Here is a 21,854-nt window from a genome sequence, read left to right on the forward strand (position 1 = left end):
TGTGTGATTTACTACGCACATGTACGCAAAGACGGAACCATAAATTTGGACTGGGGTGGGCTTGACAAGTCACTAGCGAATTTTAACGTGCCGATCACCCGTATCATCAAATTCATAAATTATTGATTATATATCAGGAAAGTAGCTAATCACCTACTTCTGTATTACTCTACATTTTATTTTGTGTTTAATCTATTTTGTTTTGATTATATTAATGAGTTGGACTTAAATGACTTTGTGCTTGAGCTATACTTACATAATACATACAGTAATATATATAAGTATTAATATATTTTTTTGAAAATGACCCTGGGCCCAGGTAGGCTCTGTAATAGCTCCGTCTCTACATGTACGGTATTTTCAGAACACCGACTCTGAACTTCTGACGGAAAACGATTTGAAGATAAGGAGGAGCTAAGAGCAGCTGCAGTGGTGGCCATTTAGTGTCTTGGGACACTCAAAATGGTCCCGGGCTCCAAGTATTCATCTGACACATCATTGGACCAAAAGAAATAAAACAGGGCGTGACCTCTGTACTGGCCACGGCCATTTGCACGCTTTTTAATATTTTATTAATATATTTTTGTCAAAACTGAACAAAGTTCATATGTACATGACAGGACTATAAACGTTTATAAAAGCAGCCTAACGTTAATATTTTGTAACGTTAATATTTTGTAACGTTAATATTAGTAACGGTAATATTTGTACCCCCTATAAATATAAATTCACACTCTTATGATTCATACTCTCTATTTCTCCAAAAAATTAGATCAAAAGATGAATCCAAACAACACTCCTCCTACAAATTCTCAAAATTCAAACCCTCAATTTCCATATCCATATCCAAATCCTTTTTTCCCAAACACACAAAATTTTAATTTCAATTCTCAAACCCCGAATTCTCAATATCAATTTCCACAATCCATAAATTCTCAATTTCCTTTCCCGTATCCTCAAAATTCTCCATATCAATTTCCATTTCCTCCATTTTCAAACCCACAATTTGAAACCCAACAATCACCTACTCAAAATTCCCCACATTCACAAGTGCCTGCATTTAATAATGCAAAATTTATTGATCTTAATGATGATTACGAGGAAATCGAAGATATTCGAGAAAGTACCGGACAGTGGAAATGGGTTGAAGATAAACTCTTAATAAGTGCATGTTTGTAATCTAGTTGTTGGAATCTAGTATGTGTTTTTATTTGTTTGTAATCTAGCCGTTGGAAGCTAGTGTTTGTTTTTATTTGTTTGTAATCTAGCCGTTGTAATCTAGTGTTTGTTTTTATTTGTTTGTAATCCAGCCGTTGTAATATAGCCGTTAGAATAAATTCTCTTTTTTCCCTTCTATATAAACTACCTTTCTCAGATCTTTGAAATCACTTTCATATGGATCAAACACTAGAAAATTTAACTGAAGACTTTATTGATGAGTTTTGCTTCGACGATACTGAAGATAATCGTCGTCTCGAACTCTATCATGAAATTTATGGTCAAAGCTCAAGATCCGTGCCTCGAAAAAGTATATTCAGAAACCGTGAAGCAGGGCATCAACGTCTGGAGAATGATTACTTTTCAGCAAATCCGGTATATCCTGAAGAAACATTCCGACGAAGATTTCGTATGGGAAGGCATGTTTTTCTACGTATTGTGAATGCAATGTCAAATTTCGATCCATACTTTCAACAAAGGGTCGATGCTGTGGGAAGAAAAGGTTTATCACCCTTACAGAAATGTACTGCCGCAATGCGTATGTTAGCATATGGAATATCCGCTGACGCTGTTGATGACTACGTTCGTATTGGAGAGAGTACTGCAGTTGAGTGCTTAAAAAAATTTGTCTCAAATATCATCATGATATTTGAAAGTGAATACTTGCGAAAGCCAAACTCCAGTGATGTTCAACGGCTATTACAGATGGGTGAGGCTCGCGGCTTTCCTGGTATGATGGGCAGTATAGATTGCATGCACTGGCAATGGAAAAATTGTCCTAAAGCCTGGAAGGGAATGTTTATGAGTGGTCACAAAGGAGTTGCAACAATTATACTGGAAGCGGTTGCTTCATCTGATCTGTGGATATGGCATGCATTTTTTGGAGTTGCTGGATCAAATAATGACATAAATGTCTTAGAACGGTCGCCAGTATTTGATGATGTGCTAGAAGGTCGTGCTCCAGAGGTAAATTATTTCATCAACGGAAACACTTATAACATGGGATACTACTTAACAGATGGAATATATCCTGAATGGGCAACATTCGTTAAAACGATACCACGTCCTCAAAGTGAGAAAAGAAAATTATTTTCAAAATATCAAGAAAGCCAGCGAAAAGACGTCGAACGAGCTTTTGGTGTGTTACAGTCTCGTTTCGCAATTGTGAGTGGTCCTGCACGTTTTTGGGACAAAGCAGATCTTGGAAAAATTATGAGAGCATGCATTATAATGCATAATATGATTGTTGAAGACGAGAGAGACACTTATGCCACGCAATTTGGTCCTTTACCAATTTATGATGATGCAACAAATGGTTTATCTCAACCAAATTTAGGTGAAGAACCCTTTATCCCGTATGAAAGGTATATCCAAAATACGTTACAAATGCGTGATAAAACGGACACATCGTCAGCTACAAAATGACTTGGTTGAGCACATCTCGCAGTTCCATAATAGTCGTTAGTTTCTTATTGTACTATTTTTAATTGTTTGTTTCCTTGTGTAATGTTTTTAATTTATTGTTTTTAATTCAGTTGAATGTATTTTATTTTAATATTAATTTTCTTAAGAATTAATCATTTTAATTTAAGTAATTACAATTTAAATATTATTTTATAAATTAAAATTATAATACGTTAACTTAAACAATAATATAATATGGCAAAGAAAGGCCCACAAAATGTGGCAAGCGGGCACATGCATTGGACGAGTTTGGCCAAATAATTCAGCTTGCCCTGTTTCTACACTTGGACAGACTGATTTGACGTAAAAGGAGGAAATGGCCATGCATCACATCAGTCGTTGCCCGAGTTATAGCCAAATAATTGGTCCGTTGTAATATAGCCATGCTTCCATTAATATCCATGTATCTGTATCTCTCTACTAGAGTAGCCAGCTAAACACGCCATGATACATCACATCAGTCGTTGCCCGAGTTATTGACTTGTTCTTCATGAATTAACCACCGTGGATTTGATACCATGGATCAAATTTGGTTGAAATCTGTGAAAAATGTTTTATATGTTACTCCCTCCGTCTCCATTGAGTAATATACGTACGGGGAGTGGCACGAAAGTTAAGAAAAAAAATAAGAAAATAGTGGGTGTAGTTGAATTTTTATATTATAAATTTTTACTATTTTGATATGTATATAATTGATGGAACGTCCAAAAAAAGAAACTGTATACAATCCAATGGACGGAGGGAGTATACAATCCAATGGGACGGAGTAGGGGTGAGCATTCGGTCGGTCCGGTCCAAAACCGGACCGAACCGAATAGACCGAGGACCGAAGTTTTAATTTTTTTCGGACCGAACCGGACCGAAGTTTTATAATGGACCGGACCGGACCGAACCAAAATAATTCGGTTCGGTCCGGTCCGGACCGAAAGAACCGAAATTATTTTTAAAATAAAAAATTATATTATAAATAAAACTAAAATTCATCTTTTATTTTAAAATTTTCATATTAATTAATCACCCCCAATTCATTAAACATAGATATAATTAAATTTACAAATTAGATATTATAATTATAACATATAAGATATATAATATAAATATTAATTAAAATCATATATATTTCGGTCTATTCGGTCCGGACCGAAATATTTTTTACGGACCGGACCGGACCGAACTTTATTTCGGTCTATTCGGTCCGGACCGAATGGACCGAATTTTCAAAAAATTAGGACCGAACCGAACCGAATTTACACGGTTCGGTTCGGTTTTTCGGTTCCGGTTCGGTTTTGCTCACCCCTAGGACGGAATTTACTTGCATGTATATATAAGCGGGAGCTTCCAAAAATCTAATTCTTGTCGATAAATATAAAAATGAAATATGTAAAGAAGAATCACGTTTTTCTTCAATAACTAAACTTAAAAACTATAATATTTTAATAAGCGAAAATCAAACCAACGGGCGACACCATATAAACAGATTACATAATAAGAATCAATTTGAGATTCTTTCAAAAAAAAAAAAAAAGAATCAATTTGAGATCGCCTGATGAAGCAAAATTTATGTCTTATTTTAGAAAATTATATTTTAACTCACTAGTTCCATAAACACTCTCCGAACAATATAAATTAGAACGCCATTTCATTATTTCTGAAAAGAATGTTTAAAGGCTTCATTTCCTTCCTGCTCATATTTCCCATAACCGGTAGTGTATTTTCGTCCAAAATGTTTACCTTATGGAAAAAAATTAATTGATAAAAGAATATCTGATTTATATAATATCAACAATATTATTTAAATTCATAATATAAAAATTGAAACTGATGAATCTTTTCGCAAAATTTTAATAACAGCCCAATAATATTTCACATTTATAATTGGTACGGACAAGAATTTTCTTCAATTCTTTAGGGGATTCTTGACCATCACCATTAATATTCACTATTTTTTTTCTTTATATTATATTTCCCCCCATAAATTTTGTCTTAATTTTGTTTCATTCTTACTTTCGCTTCAGAGACACAATTTTAATGAGATGACAAATGCGAGTGGACATGCATAGAAGATGGTGTATGTTTATTATTAATACTAGCTCCTCCCTTTTTTCTAAATTAAAATTTATACATTACAATCTAAAATTTATTAACAGTCTAGAGGTAAACTTTTTCTATGTTAAAATTTATATTTAACTGTTTATTTATATTAAAAATTAAATTATATAATGATGCGGTCCATAATATTAAACTTTGGGGTCAAAATTAACTAAATTCTGCTAACAACAATTAAGAGTGGTTGGTGACGGAAAACATTAAGCATTTTAATATTCACAAGGGTCGGTACGTGTATGCCATGTGCAGTGTGTATATATACTGTCATATACATGACCAACAACTCAACAAGGAGGACAGATAGAACTAAAACAATTGAGATTTGGAGAGTTTCCTTAAAAATCTGTAAGAACTTTACCAGTTCTTTGTTTCTTCCTCCCTTGTGTTTCTATCATTTTCTTCATCTGTCTGCCTTTCTGTTGTCTTGTTTTCACTTAGTAATCTCTAGCTAGATATCAGTACTTGAACTGATTAGTGGTATATTATTAATATATTTTTTTACATGCATGTAAACCTTGTGAGTTGATCTCTAGTTAGAAATCAGTGGTTATAATTTCATGTACATACGTGATGGGTTAAGTAGTGCATCTGCGTGCAGATATGAATTATGAGAACTACCAGAAAAATTGTCTTAATTCTGCAGTTATGGGTAGTTTTGAAGGTGATTAAGCGTATATATATGTGATCGGTTACTCTACAATTTAGAAACATCCAGTGTGTATTTCTTAATTGTGTGCATCCGAATCTGCATCATATAATTGTCTTTCATGTATAATTCGCTGTTTGATGTGATTTGGTGCTAGTTCATACGCCCGGGTTAGTAACACCCGAAAGGAAGAGCTCTCCCTCTCGGTCAATGGAACAACAAGGGCTCTTCCCAGTGGCGGAACCAGAGGGGGGCTAGGGGATGCTAGAGCCCCCCCTAACGTCAAAAAAACAGTGTATATTTTTTTTCCAGCCCCCGCTGGATTTGTGATATCAATATAATTTTATTAGTCCCGTTGAATTATAAATGTCATTGAGAGGGACACTCAGAGCAACTAGATCATGCAAAATATTGTATGATGTATGTTGAGTACTTTGTACATTAGAAAAATAATATAAAATATAGTTAAGAGGGAAAGTGTGCTCCTCATTGTTGAGGAAGCAAATAGAGCACCTAAGTTTTTGAAGAGGTGCTGGGAGCTTGTTGGAGTTCATTTCATCTCCATATTCTTCAAATTTTGGCTAAAGAGCCCATACGAAAAAACTTTTGGACATGATCTCATAAGTCATACGCACACATTGGCACTACCCTAATTCGGTGGAAATCTTTTGATGAAAGTTATCTTGGCAATTACTAATGATTTGTCATAATCTTTACAACAAAGCACCCAGAATATTATAAATACTATGACAATGGTTCGAAGTATGAAAATTAAATTGCAGCTATTAAGAGAGGAAGAGTGAAAGACATTTTTAGAAGATGTTCACTGCTATAGAACTTGTTTACTAACCTTTTTATTTAAAAGGTTATTGATCTTATTTTCCAAAAGATGGATAACCATTTTACAGAGGGAAACATAGAGCTACTACTTTGTATTGGCTCTTTGAATCCTAGAAATTAATTTTCAAGTTTCAATAACTTAAATCTGGTATGCCTTGCACAATTTTATCCAAAGGATTTCTCTTTACTAGACCTGGAGTTGTTGTCAAATCAGTTACACAATTTTATCTATGATGTGAGAGCGGAGATTAATCTGGACTTCAAAATATAGGAAATCTTTCTGTCATGATGGTTAAAACACACAGACACACTGCTTATCCCTTAGTTTATCTTCTGGTTCAGTTAGTTTTGGTTTTACTCGTTGTCATTGCTACTGTTGAGAGAATTTTTTTGCTATGAAAGCAATCAAGACTTATCAGCGTGATAGGATGGAAGATGCATGAATGAATGATAGTATGATGATATATATTGAGAAAGTTATTTATGCAAGTATGGATGACGAAATATTTTTCAGCCCCCCCTGATTTTTAATCCTGGTTCCGCCACCGGCTCTTCCTCCCTATCAATTGATCTTGAAAAAGGCTCTCTCTGACTCTCTCTCTCCCTCCCTCCCCCTTCTCTCTCTCTCTCTCTCTCGCTCTCTCTCTCGCGCGCTCTCGCTCTCTCTCTCTCTCTCCCCCTCCCGCCCTCCCCCGCCCCCCCCTCTCTCTCTCGCGCTCTCGCTCTCCCTCCCTCCCCCTTTTCTCTCTCTCTCTCTCTCTCCCCCTCCCTCCCTTCTCTCTCTCTCCCTCCCTCCCTCCCCCCCTCTCTCTCCGGCTCTCCGGCGCTCCCCCCTCACAATAACTCAATCTGTTGTTCCCTTCATCTTTTACATGTTTCGGCCTTTTGACATGAATTAGTAATGTTTTTTTTTGCCATTTATATGATCTTTGGGGGACCTAAAAGAAAAAGTTCTAAAAAGAATATATCCCAGATTCTTTGACTAGTAAGTAGTTGAATTAATTTTATATATATAAGGAAGTGATTTGAACAGAACACTAGACAGACACATGCGTACGTGCACTTGGATTATCACATTATATTAATACATCAACATTATAATACATCAACTATAGGCCAGACATTGGAAAATCCCTTGTGTTTTGGTTGGAGGAGTGGGATACTACTGGCTTTTATGGGTAGAGTTGCTTTCTTGTGGGGCTGTGTAAAGTGATGTTCATGACCATTGTATTTCCCTGCACAGTGATTAAATAATTAATTGGTTTCTCCATCATTTACATGCAGGGGAATTTGTTAATATGTCAAGGCAAACTGGTAATTGCGCTCATTCCATTCAGGATCTGGTGCAATCCGGAGATATCTTGCTGCGCAAATGTAACATATGCCTGGATTCAATTTTCGGAGCAGGAACGCGTTTCCAGTGCAATGGCTGCAGTGACTGTTTTCACGAGATCTGTATTCGACCTCAGGCAACTCTACAACACTCATTTTACCCTGATGTTATTTTCAGTTTCTCTCAAGGGCAGGGGACAGCAGGACAGAACTCACAGAAGTGTGTGGCCTGTTACAAAAGTATACAGGGGGCTGTATATGTTAGCACTAATGATATACACATCCATCCATTTTGTCTTGTTAACTTGACAAAATCTGTATCAGATGATACTATTAACTTTCACAAGAAACAAATGGTCCATCTTCTGAAGACTTCTGGTGATCGTCGAGTTGCTATAAGTCTAGATCTTGAGTGTCAAATGTCCTTGTCAGTTGGGGGTGGGCGGTGCTTTATCTGCAGGCAAAAAGACACAATAATTCGTAATTTTGGCTGGGCTTACAAGTACACTTATACAGCCCAGGGAAGATCAACAAAATTCGAATGCCATGTTGCATGCCTCAGAGCAAAGCTCAATAATAATTTCTTGAACCAAATTGTTAATCACCATCCAGGTAGTACTTACGACCAGAATACTTATTTCTTAGATCTCAACAGATCGAAACTGGAAAAATCTGCTAGAGATGTAGCTGGTTTGGCCTTGCCTGTTGCAGTTGCGGGATTGGATCTCATGATTTCAGCCTTTGTGGGATCTCCTTTATTGAGCTGCTTACTTTCTTGTCTCCTTGAAGCTGGAGCTGATAAGGTAATAACCATTTATCCCATAATTGTTTCTTTAGAAATCAGGTAATTCTGTCCTTTTTGTCGAAAACATATCTGACTCGATCAATATAATCAGGTGGAGAAGAAGCTTCGTGGTTCCCGGAGGTAATTGAAGATGATCAAGTGAAAAGTTGCTGGGGGTGCTAGTGTTTTCTGTTTCTCAATTTACTTTCTAAATTCAGTTGTTTTTTTTTTTGGGACGAAAAATTCAGTGTTGTTTAAACTCAGCTTCTACGTTGTAATATTTGCTATTGACACTATGGAGTGTGCTTTTTAATACGTCACCGAATGCTGTGGGAAAGTTGTATGCAAATTTCTCTCTTAACTAATCCAAATTTTTGTTTGGGAACATAATAAAAGCTTCATTGAATTTTAACTGACCAGAAAGCAGTTCGTATCGGTACGTAATTCCAACTATTGTTATGAGTTGGGTACAGTATAGTAGGGCCGAGCAAAAAATCGAAAAAAAACCTGAAAAAGCCCAAAAAAACAGATCTGAAACCGAAATTGAAAAATAAAAAACTGAACTGATGTTATTAGTTCAGTTCCGGGTTAAAACCGAACCGAGAAAAACCGAATCTATTATTTAAATAAATAAATATAATATATATAATATACAGTATTTGAATTTAAAAATAATATATATAATACATATTATAAGTTTATTTTTCATGTGTTGGAATAAAGTAGGTGATATTTCCTAGTGAAAGGCCGAAAAGAGTAGCCCTGGTATTTATGAAGAGTTGCCTCCGAGTTGGCATTGCACCTTCCCAGAATGGCAGGAATGTAGCCTGTGCCTTCTCTATGTTTTACTTCCATCTTAATAAGTGTAGTTCTATAGCCGCACTAATGTGGGTCAATTGAAAACTATTTTTACAATAAGTTAAGTTCATGTCGATGAAAAATGGTGCAAAAAATTTATCAAAAAAAAAAAATGGTGCAAAAAATCTATTCTATTGAATGAGTCTTGATGTGTCCACTTTGTTTAATTTGGTTGGCTGGTTCCCATCAAGCAGCAAAGCATCATCATGTTTTAATTATGCTCTGAATATCATACAAAACTTGTTTAGACTTGTTGCTTGAGCCCCTGACAGATCTATTATGTTCATACTTGAATAATGTATAGAAGTATGTTTTATTTGCACATCAAATTACGTGCAAAAAGTCAAAGGGACATGTATTGTGGGACGGAGGGAGTATTTATTATTGTGTCTAGATTATGCACACCAATTTGTCTCGTTTGTATATTATTTTTCATTCTTATATTTATCGATTTTGTAACCGAAACTGAGCCGATTACAACTGAACCGAGGTACAGTATAGTAGGGCTGAGAAAAAACTTAAATAAACCACTTGACTGCCATCTTCGACCTCAATTATATTTAGAGGTTAGTTGCAGAAACATCCCACTCAAAATTTTTACCGGCGTCTTCTATTTTCATTTTATGCATTCACGAGTCTATTATTGTGATGAAATTTTAATATTTAATATTAATATAAAATTAAAGATATAACGATGAAAAATGTGTGTTAATGACAAACGTAATAAAAACAAACATGAAAATTATCAAGAGACAGAATGAGTATAAAATTATAAGATGTATACTCCCTCTCTCGCGGTAGGCAGTACGTTCTTTATGTTATTCTAAATCAATTAGAGGTAGATTTTGTAATTAAAAATAATATACTTAGTAATTTTTTATATTTGAAACAAAATATAAGGAGGTTTTGTAAAATTCAAAAGTAGGTTTTGTCATTGTACCGCACTTGTTATCAATCCATAACTACTTTATATTTTCTGCTATATAATTATTAAATCATCTCTAAATCTTTCTATTTTTGGCAAAATAAAAATCTTAACTTTAATCATATATAAATCAACATTTAAAGTACTAAAAAGATAATTAATGAAATAATCATTATTGTAATTTAATATATTATATATTAATATAAATATATTTTAAAAAGTATAAATATATCATATAAATTATTAAAACAAATTTATATATTCGAAAACATCCGTACATATGTTATAAACTATTGGAATTTGGAACCCGCTTCTACAAAAGGTGAAGTCCAGATTAAAAATGGGACCCTGCTGATATCTCAACTGCAGGCAGATTAGTTCTGTTAAAATCAGTGATAGATTCAATGCCGGTATATTAATTTAGTTTGTTTCTTATCCTGGCTTCAGTTCTCATGCAATTGGAGCAAATGAGGAGAGCTTTTTTCTGGAAATATTCACAAGGTCAGGCTAAGAAAATGCATTTGTTGAAGTGGAACTTGGTATGCAAACCTTATAAAGAGGAGGGTGGCTTTGGTCTAGTGCCGTTTAAAATCAGAAATTTATCTTTACTGGCAAAATGGTTATGGCGCTGCTACTCTCAACGGAAATCTAACTGGAACTAGTTACTATCCCAGAGATATGGCATGCAATTTAATTACAATGGAAAGTCTTTCTGGTCTTAATACTTTGTCTCCGATGGTGTCTGAGTTTGTCAATCTATCTTCAAATGTCAGTACTAATAACCTTTTGCAGAGTAGTAGCTTTAAATGGAGGGTGAGAAACGGTAATATAGTGTTTTTTGGGAAGATTATTGGATTAGAGACGAGCCACTGTCAAAGTCTTTTTCAAGTTTATATATTTTATCTTTGTGTAAGCACGAAACTATAGCTGAAGTGCGGAATAAATGGCTAGACATAAAGTATTCAGATCAGTTATGGAGTCGTAGGTTGCTGGACAGAGAGCAGGAATAGGCTGATAGCCTAAAAAAGTTAATCCGATCATTTTCTTTCACTCAAGGTTTATATAGCTTAGAATGCTTACCCTGCAGGTCCGTCTTCTCTACTAAGGCCTGCTGGAAGTTGCTTATTTCTGAGCCAGAAGGGCCTCATTCATCAATTTTTTGGTCCAAGCTTTGGAAAATTAAAGTTCCGCCTAAAGTTAATGTTTTTCTGTGGAAGTTACAAAGAGGCATTTTACCAACTAAAAAATTCCTGAGTATCCGAATTTCCAGTATATCGCCTCAGTGCACCCAGGGGTGGCAATATCACACACGACCCGAACCCGACCCAACCCGCAACCCGATTTATTGATACAATACCCGAAAATCACCCGATGAACCCGAAATGACCTGAAATTAGAATTTCATTTGTATCAACTTCAATTTTAAGTTTATTTTAATTTTGAGTGGATTTAGCTTGACCCGAAATCGACCCGATTGCTGACACGAACACGACCGTTACCCGAGCCACCCCTAAGTGTACTTGGTGCTGTAAGGATGAAGAAACAATAGTCCATCTGTTCTGAAATTGCTCTCCGGCAGCTTTCCTGTGGAATCATATTGCTCAATGGTGGGGGATTACTAATAAGATGCATAGGCTGATAAACTTCTCATTTGAAAGGTTGTTATCTCTATTTAATCAAGGTGCCATCTCAAAAATATGGGAGTTGATTATAGCTGCTGCCATCTGGACTATTTGGCTGTCCAGGAATGAATTTGTTTTCAGAATTCTAGAATTTCCAATGAAATTATTTGCTTCCTGTTTCACAACGAGTGGAAGAGTGGGGGAAGGTCTCTAACTTAATTTCATTTGCTAATAACTCTCTGTGAAAGTAAACCCTGTAGGCATTATTGCTCAATACGCCCATAAGAATTTCAAGGACTTTTGGAATCGGCGAATGCAAACTTTTAATATAGTTTGTGCAGTAGATGGCGCTTGGAGTAGGAGTTCAGTAGGCTACAAAGGACCGTTGGCAGGTAAAGGAGGGAGTATTAAATCAAACTCGGGCTTAAGGTGTGTATTTTCAGGCCAATAAAGGTTGCTTCATCTCTTGAGGCTGAAATTGAAGCGATTTTATTTGCTATACGTCTGCTTCAGGGCAGATTTTTATTAAATGCGCGAGTAGTTGTATGCTCTGACTCTAAAGAGGCAATTGAACAAGTTTACGCGGGTTTACCTCATCATCCTTCTATTAGTAGTACTTTTAAGGGAGTATTTAATCTGCCCTTCCATTCTTTTGCACTTCATTTTGTCCCGAGGGAACTCAATACTGATAACTGACTTGCTAGCGAAGAGAGGCCTGAGCTATAAGAGATTTGTAAGTATCTGTAATTAGTTACAATCTCTAATCTTCCGACCCCTTTGTTGGGATACATGTTCTCTATTTATACTCCCTCCGTCCCAGCAGGATGTTTACGTTCACTGTTTGTACGCATTTTGAGGTTCTTATAAAGTAAAGTTCAATAATGTTTTTTTTAATTTTTCCTTTTTTTAATAAAAGTTTAAACGTCAAACTTTTTTTCAGGATTTTTTTTAAAAATAAATATATAATGTAAATATACTTTATAGGAGTCTTAAAATGCGTGCCAAAAAATAACGTAAAGAACCTGGTGGGACGGGTGGAGTACTACTTATCTAATACTCGTGTGTCATTTGGACTACATGTCCTTAGGCCCATAAATGGGTTCCAGTCCAGTGGGCTGAGGCCAACAAGATTGCCATCACTTGGATGGTTGGATGACTGGAGGTTTGGAGTCAATGGCGGCAGCTAGCAATTAATAAAGGTAGGGATAATTAATTCAAACGTCTTTGAACTATAGACTGTTTATTGTCTAGGTCCTTATCCTATTTTTCTCAATATTACGATCCTTAAACTTTCAAACTTTTCTGATTCGCATCCTTCCGTTAAAAATCAACTAACAGACGTTAGTCAATGCTTACGTGGCAGATAAAAAAAAAATAAAATTAAAAAATTAAAATCTGAGCTGTAATCTTCTAAAACCAATTTCAATTTAAGTTAAAAATAAAACATTCACACTTTACAATCGCTAAGTTAGGGTTTTGATAGGGGTAGCTGCGTTGAGATCCCAAAAGCAGATGGTCTTGTCGTTGGAGCAGGTGGGAGGAAGCGATTGTCGGGGGAGTAGGCGAGATCGGAGATGCTGAGGTCATGGCCGGAGAAGTCTTGGATTATGGCTCTGGTGTGTGGGGACCACGGTTTTGTCGGCGGACGAGGTGTCGAGAAGGGCGCCGTCGTTGGAGAATTTGACGGCGGAGATGGCGCGCTTGTGAGCGGTGAGAGTGTGTGGGAGAGTGTAGGGCTTTATTGTGGGTTCCTCTGGTATTGCCATGTTTTCGTGATGTGGAGGTGGAAATCTCAGCTTAGCGATCCAGGGAGCAATACGGGAGCTTAGCGATTGTAAAGTGTAGATTACAGCTCAGAATTTATTTATTTTTTTAATTTTAGTTTTTTTATCTGCCACGTAAGCATATTGAGAAAAATATGATAGGGATCTAGACAATAAACAGCCTATAGTTCAAGGACGTTTGAATTAATTATCCCATAAAAGTATGGCTGGTTTGTAGCCATAGAGTCGGAGGACTTTCTGTATTATCGATTGAACAGCATTCTGGAAAAGGGCTCGCTCATCATGTCCAGTAATGCTTTTGGCAAAATGCATACCAATTTAGAGGAAGAAATCTCTCCGGGAGTGTTAATAAAAAATGTTCTCTCTCAGGAAGTTCTTGGTTCGATTTAGCTCGGAACTACAGGCCTTCCTAGTACGTCGACTTCTCAGGATGATTTAGGAAGGGGCACGGGGAACACGTGTCCCCCCTAAATATTTTTTTTTATATTTTTTCATAATTTGAAATTTTGTGAAATTATAAAAGTGATCCCACAAAACTTTAAAATATATAGGTATTTTCTGAAAATGTGCTTAATGCCTGCATGCCTAAAGTTCGGATCTATAAAGTTCGAATCCTAGATCCGCCTATGTCAGGATGTACAACTCAAACTCTCAGACTCTGGAGTAACTGTTCAGTATTCGTTTATCAGTTTTAATGGGGTAGGTTTTGTTTTGTTTTAGTATATGTAAGCTTGCAGTGGCTTCAAGGCAGTGGTTATAGTATGCTAGTGCTCTGCACTTTTGTACTACATCGTGGTTAGCCATGAAATTCAATTAATATATATCGGCTTATCAAAATAAAAATGTCATTAATATTATTACGATCTCGCGAGAACTCGAGAGGGGCATTTTCGTCGTCAGCTTATATTTAGAGAAATTTATTGGGACACCACTTAATAACAGGGCATGTGCGCCCCAGTCCACCAGCATATATTCCCACGTGTAGATGTAGCCATGTAAGTTATGAGACCGTTTGGCCAAACTTAAAAAAAATGACTTTTGCTTAATGTAAAGAAGTCGAGTAGAAGTGAGAAGTAAATAAGTTAATAAAATGTTTGTAAAAGAAACAGATGCTGTGAGAGAGAAGCCGTCATTCTCAGCTTCTTAAAAGTGCTACTTCTTTACACAAACGGGTCAAAAGAAGCAGAAGCCCGAAGCATAGCAGACTTCTGATTGCCAAACAGGTCCATAGTCTGATTCTCTCTCGCCCTTCAATAGCCAATACTGTCAGTTTCTACTTTGAATATAATGTCTTTCAGGCTGCAATGGAATATATAACCATTGGTAGTTGATAAAGCTGTGGAAGTGATTGCTTTTAAACATATTAATTATTAAAAAAAATACAGAAGCTGTATTATATAAACCCATGGAGCGAGAGCTAGGCTTCATATGAGTCGGTTATAGGCCAGCAGCTTACAGTGCAAAAAGAGGCAACTTACATAATTCTTCCGCTACTGTCAGTTTTTTCTATCTTCGAACTTTCATTAATCTTGAAGTTTTATTATTCAATTTATATTTTAAATTGCGAACATGACTCAGATTTTATTGATACTTATGCAAATTAATCATAGGCATTTGTTTTTCTGGATTATAACGAAGTCTGCAATTTCTTGCTCTAGGGAAGATGGCGAAATCTTATGTCGTAGAGCGTGATTTTGTACACGGAAGCCACAAACACACACTACGTGATCATGTTGCTCCAGAGCCTTACAGATGTAACGGTTGTAAGATGCCGGGGTCCAAAATATGTTTCAAGTGTGTTGATGGACTTTGCAATTTTTATCTTCACCCAGAATGCTTTGCAGCAGAGCAAATGAACACTCTCCGACACCCTCTCTTAGAAGATTGTGATTTCGAGTATCACGAAAGCCCACCTAAGGTTGCTGCTGGCGGACATGTTCCTTACTGCGATGCATGTGGATTAGACATATTAGGGTTCAGGTACCGGTGCTTCACCAAGTCTCATCTCGGCAACCCTCATGACCTGCATCCTACTTGTGCGAATCTCAGGGAAGAAATGACCTGGGATAGTCTAAAGTTGGAACTCCTGAATAATGTGGAAACCAGGTGCTTGCATTGTGAAAACAAGTATTCTACGGACAGATACATACCTTTCAATGGTTGGAAATGGGTCGCAAAAGATCAAAAATACTGGGGTTATCCTTCCTGCCTTTGGGGCAGGAAAGTTTGTTTTCATGTTAAATGCATGTATGAAATACAGTCTCCTGGCTACAAAAGAAAATAAAATATACTAAGCCTTTGTGCCGGTTTGGCAACCGCTTATAAATAATCTCGACATGTATATTTCGATTCATAAGGTGCTTACATACTAAGATACACAGGCACTTTGTATGTTAAATTCTTGTCCTTGATTTTGTACTGGCAGGGGTTGTGGCACGGTTATTCCATATTAGTGAACTTAATTAATTACTCCCTCCGTTCTTAAATATTTGTTTAATTTCGCTAAGCTGATGTGTAACTGGGTTTGTACCAATATCTGGCTCAAAAATAAATGTCAATTACAATGATTGCAAGCCCAGTTGCATACTAGTACATGTTAGCTCGGAAGCGATGGTGATGGGCTGATAGGAGCTTATATAAGTGGGCCGGAATAATTTGTTATTCCGATTATTTCGGGAGATAAGAGAGAATATATACCTAACATGTCATTTTGAGCGCGATTTTTTTTATATAGAAATAGTATAAACATTCCATATTTAATTTTATGTAGAATGTAATCTAGATTCAAACTTTTACAATGATTCGGTTCTTAAAGCATCTCCAGCAGTATCTTTGCAAGATTCCTTAAATATATAATAAACAATTCAAATTTTAAAAAATAGAGATCCTTTATTGATTGACAACTCCAACAATAATTTCTATATGTGTTATCTATTATTATTATAGTATTAAATTCAAATTCTTTCACAAAAAAGATAATAAAAAAAATATGGGAAAAAGTGTCTAAAAAGTGAAAGTTGAATATTTAATCATTAAAAAATAAATGAGGAATGAGTTAGGGATTACCTATTTATGAGGAATGAAAAGTGGATCCTAAAGTTTAAGGAATGAGTAAGGACTTGCTGGAGTGAATTTTTGTCCATATTTCTCAAAATTTTAGCTTAGGACATCAAATAGCTAATCTGTTGGAGATGCTTTTATATGCATGAAATTAAACATATACCAATATAAAATTAACAAATTGTCATTATTAAACATTTATAAATAGTTGAAGATACGTGTGTCGGATCTAAATGTTTATAACCGGGGAGCATCTTGCATCTTATTGGATATTATCAAGGTTATGGTGAAGCTATCTAATGAAAGTATATCTGATTTCATAGCTGTATATACTAACCCAAATAGTGAAACATAATCTTTCTCATATATGATTTATATCTATCCGTATCTCGCTCGAATGACGAGAATAAAGGAGTAGAGATTATAGTCTTGAGACCATAACCATATATTGTATTATATGTATAATAGTGATATCAGACTTCATAATCCTAATAAGAATTACTATTAAGTATTACACATTACATTACAAAACTCATATCAGATAAGACGCTTTCTAGTATCTTTATTTTAGACCACTTAATTAGTCCAATATATAATTATATATATCTTTAAATTGTATGTCACATCATTATTAGATTATTAAACATAATCTGAAAATCTCTCACTTGACTACAAATTATTTCAAAAAACAGTTACAGTTTATAACCAACAGTACACATAAAAGTGTTCATTTTCAACAAACACATTCCTTAATCAATCCGGTCCATCTCATATAAAAATATTAATTCAAAATGATTTTTGTCACATTGTTATAACTCAGTATATCCTCAATAATCACAACATTAATATATCCAATCAAATATGGATATGTACTAGAATTTACATACAATGCGATCTCAATCATCGCTACTTCTAGTTGATCCTAAATCATAATTAAAGGATAGTAACTTATAGCAAACATAATAATGTTCTACAAACCCTCTTTTATAAATTTAACAATTATCATGTTTATCTCCAGAGATTTTTGTTTTGATTTAGGGGAGAAATATTAGAAAAATCTTTGACATGTAACGGTCAAATTAATGAAGTATAGGGATTATGCTTTTTTATGCATACAATATATGTTTAAAATAAAATTTTTATTCATATTTCCTTCGTATCTACGGTTCATTATTATTTTGATCTAAGAGTGTCGTGTTGGACAGGAGCTCCATATACTACATAATTATTAGTTTTCAAAGAACCCAACTCAATATAATGATTATTATAATTTTATGACAGCAAAAAGAAGTCTTCGCAGACGAGTCACAATCTCTCTACACTGCCATGTTCCTGGAAATTTGGCTACCGGGAGGTTTCCTGACAAGAAATCTCACTGCAAACATCAATAACTATAACGAGTATACGACAATTAAAGAATTTTCATAAATTCAACTCCTGTAAAGACAACACAAATCACTAAGTTGATTAATATTATATGAACATGTGTTGACTTGAAATTAGCGACGGTCCGGTTAATTTTGCAAAACTTGTTTTTTTTTTTTTGCTAAAAAATCATTTGTAATATGAGAAATTTGTAAAAATATTTATAATATAAAAAAATTTAAAAATATCATTTAAGTTGCATATAAAATTACAAGAATAGTTAAAACCGGTTCCTTTTAAAATTGTAAGAGCATCTCCAACCATGAAGACCCCTTGGCTAAAAGATGAATTGTCATGCCAAAAATAAAAAATTTTAGCCAACCACTTCAAAAGTTCACACTCCAACCATAGTGACCTGTTGTCTATAAATTTAGCAAACCTCCTATGGATGGCCAAATTTGTCGAACCTCTACAGACCTGTAAGAAATCTGTAGGGTGATTACACATCATTTATTACCATATTAAACTGATATATTCTATTTATAACAATCTAAACATTAATAACATACTATTTTCAAATTATAGCCATCCAATATAGCCAATACCATTGAAGCACAATGTCTTACAGGTTCAACAAATTTTACATAATGCGCTACAGATTCAATTTAGCCAACGATTATAGCCAACACCATTGGAGATGCTCTAAATGCAACAATTGAGATTGTATATGTAATTATCTCCGCTGTTTAAATATTCTTTATTTATAATAAAAAAAGATAACTAACTCATAGTATTATAAATTAGCGAAGTCCACACAATAGACCCAAATATCCATCTCTCCAAATTTATAATTATCCAAAAATCAACCAAAACTTTTAATATTCCGATAATAATAATTAATGTTAGCAGATACTTATCCGAATTCTAAATAAGATCTTCTGTAGTAAATTTATTTAAGTCCAATATAGTTTTCCAGCATTATCGCACCTTAGCTCAAAATAGAAGAAGTCCATGATGAAGTTGAACAAATAATTTATATCAGAATCCAAACGGCATATTAATGTTGATTTCGACAGTATATATAAATACGAAAGTTTCTGCAATCTACCTGCTTCTTAGCCCCAAGAATTGGGTGTTTCACCTAACGTGCATTCGTTATGTGACGACTTTGCTCAAGTCTCTCCGCGTTTATTTATGTAACATGTAAGTTTACTCATAAATTGAATTGACGCCCCTGTAATTTACCAAGAAATTAGCCAACCACTCTACGAGGCTTTCAAGATACAGGGCCGTTCCGTGGTGTATACGGGCCCTGGGCGAAATGAAAAAAATGGCCCTCAATTTTTTCTTCTTAATCCTATACGAAAACGTGAATTTAAATTACAGAAAATATGATATTTTATTAATGATAACGTAACTAATATTTAACAAAATAAGTGAAAAACAGGCCCTTGCTTATATTAGGATCCTATTAGAAATTGATAATTGCACAAATAACACATACTAAAATTCACGACGAGACAAGTAAAAGGACACATTTATCACAATTTTGATTTTTATATAAAATACATGAACATAAATTATTAAGATATCTGAATTTTGGGCTCCTTTGAAGGTATGAGCCCTGGGCGGTCGCCCTCTTTGCCCTCCCTCTGGACCGGGCCTGTCAAGATATTAAGTGCTGTAAATGCAGGTCGTACTATTCCCTATGTCCCATTAATTTGTATAATATGTATTTTTTAGGATGGCTTATCAATGGTATACATTTCAAAAATAGTAAACTTTTATAATATAAAATAGAGTAAATGGTGGTCGAAGTTTGCCAAATTTTACAAAATGGTGTCTAGATTTTGAAAACTACAGAATGGTGGTTGGAGTTCACTTCCGGTTTTTAAAAAAGTGACGGCCATGAAGCTCCGTTAATTTCCTCCATTAACTTTCAAACAAAAATTAAAAAAAGGAAGGGTAAATGCGGGTTTTCGTTAAAAACTCTCAACTAATCATCTCCAAATCAATTGATTATCCCCGAAATCCAAAACTCTCACCTTTCTCTTGTTTCGTCTTGGAAACTCTCATGTGCTTACATACATACCGTGCATCTATATTTGTATCTTGGTGAAGTTGATTGTGGAGTGTTGATTGGGTTGTGATGGCGAGTTAGTTTCGCCGGAGTAGTTGGAGTGGTGCGTGGCGACGGTCGGACTTCGAAAGCGAGATTGAGAAGGATTACAGGCTGGTGGAGGTTGGAGTTTGCATCGGAGGATTGGGGAGAATATGTTGAATAAGTCGGATGTTAGTTTCGTACCGTTCGAGTCGGTTGGGAGGTTGTGTCACATCACTATACCCATTTTTCATATAACTTTACTCATTTTTTTACATTTTTTCTCGGTTTCCGTGTCCCAACCAAATGTATATGAATGGTTGGGACGGAGGGAGTATAAGTTATACCCCACAATTACTTTTTGGATATTTTTCGTGCACAACAGTATCTTCTTTAATTTTGTTAAATTTATTGTAATTTTTCTGTGGCAAGATTTTGAAAAGAATAATATTTGAATATTTCTTGGAAATTCGCATTTGTTTTCTAAATTTGGATAAATTTGGTCATGCAATAAAATTTTGAGCTCAGAAATAATAATATATTAACATATAAATTTGTGTTTTTAAATTATAAAGCAATATAAAATTTCAAGGAAACCCACTTGAAATCTCTGTCATGATGACTTGTTTATACAGCTTCAGTATATTCGTCGGTCCAAGACTCCAAGTCTTAGGGGCCGTTTGGCTGGACTTAAAAGAAGTGGCTTATTGCTTAAAGTAAAGAAGTAGATTAGAAGTGATAAGTTGGTCTAGACTTATAAGTTACTCTAAGTGTTTGGATACCGTTACTTAAAGTTTTTTAAGTGTTTGGATAACTATACTTATAAGTCGGTATAGTTTAGTAATTTTGTAATACAATAATTTGTTTCTTTTAAAAAATAAATTATAATAATATAAGGCCTTTTATTATTAATATATGAAATACTTTACAAATACAAAATTTTAAACTCTACATCAAAATGAAAAAAAAATTAATAACTACAGATAATACAAGAAAAAAAGTACATTTATTTAATACTTATATTTATTTAATATAAGTAAAAATGTATCTTTTATTATTAATATATGAAATAGTTTAGCAAGAATAAAAAAATAAGAAAATTACTGTATAGCAACAATCTAACATGAAGAAAATGCAATACAGCCAATTACCAGCTTTTTCTTTGCGTCGATTACTTTTAGACTAACACCCCTGAACTGAGTTTGTTTAAAAAGAAGCCGAAGTTGAGCATCTAAAAAAGCTACACTTTCAAGCTTTTTTTTCTGAACTTCTTTTGATTGTTTAAGTGCTTCTCTATGTTTGCCAAACACACCACAAAAAAGAGGAAGTTGGCTTCTGAGCTTTTAAGCTCAGAAGCTCGCTTCCCAAACACCCACTTAATAAATTGTTTTTATCTGAACTTTTAACATTTGTTTTGGGGTTTGGTTGGTAAGGATGGGCAGCTGCGTAGTAATCAGTCGGTAACTTTGCTCTATCAGTCAAGCTTCGTGGTTTCATACTATGAAATTTGAAAATTTTAAGATTTCCGATTTTCGTTAGAAAGAGAAAAGATAGAGGAAATTGCAACATGCAATTTGCAATTTACAATTTACAAGAATATCAGGTACCAATTGCCTCAATTTTCTTTGTTGTTGAGACTTCTTAAGATTTATGCAATGACTGCATTGCAAAATACGTGCTCCTTCCGTCCCACTCAATTTTATACGGTTTTCTTTTCAGTATGTCTCATCATTTCTATACATTTACAAA

General features: G+C 34.8%; 2 protein-coding genes and 1 long non-coding RNA gene across 3 annotated transcripts; all 3 read left to right on the forward strand.

Moving 5' to 3' along the window:
- Positions 1-1,395: 1,395 nt before the first annotated feature.
- LOC108217221 (uncharacterized) lies at positions 1,396-2,773 on the forward strand. The gene has a single exon (XM_017390063.2). The coding sequence runs from the start codon at positions 1,396-1,398 to the stop codon at positions 2,641-2,643; it is 1,248 nt and encodes a 415-aa protein (XP_017245552.2). The 3' UTR covers positions 2,644-2,773.
- A 2,318-nt stretch (positions 2,774-5,091) lies between these two features.
- LOC108217575 (uncharacterized) lies at positions 5,092-8,705 on the forward strand. The gene is made up of 3 exons (XM_064092512.1): positions 5,092-5,133; positions 7,559-8,409; positions 8,503-8,705. Exons 2-3 carry the CDS (start codon positions 7,573-7,575, stop codon positions 8,533-8,535), a joined length of 870 nt encoding a protein of 289 aa, XP_063948582.1. The 5' UTR covers positions 5,092-5,133; positions 7,559-7,572; the 3' UTR covers positions 8,536-8,705.
- Positions 8,706-14,966: 6,261 nt separating this feature from the next.
- Positions 14,967-16,055, forward strand: LOC108217582 (uncharacterized). The gene is made up of 2 exons (XR_010291368.1): positions 14,967-15,074; positions 15,238-16,055. It is a non-coding gene; the product is annotated as an uncharacterized LOC108217582 (long non-coding RNA).
- Positions 16,056-21,854: the final 5,799 nt, after the last annotated feature.

This window comes from Daucus carota, chromosome 4 (assembly GCF_001625215.2).
Source record: "Daucus carota subsp. sativus chromosome 4, DH1 v3.0, whole genome shotgun sequence".
NCBI classification, from domain to species: Eukaryota; Viridiplantae; Streptophyta; class Magnoliopsida; order Apiales; family Apiaceae; genus Daucus; species Daucus carota.

Bases quoted from the DNA above. Each gene is read 5' to 3' on its own strand.
- LOC108217221 (XM_017390063.2), top strand. From the start codon at position 1,396: ATGGATCAAACACTAGAAAATTTAACTGAAGACTTTATTGATGAGTTT.
- LOC108217575 (XM_064092512.1), top strand. From the start codon at position 7,573: ATGTCAAGGCAAACTGGTAATTGCGCTCATTCCATTCAGGATCTGGTG. The intron at 8,410-8,502 runs GTAATAACCATT...CAATATAATCAG, and splicing joins TTGAAGCTGGAGCTGATAAG to GTGGAGAAGAAGCTTCGTGG.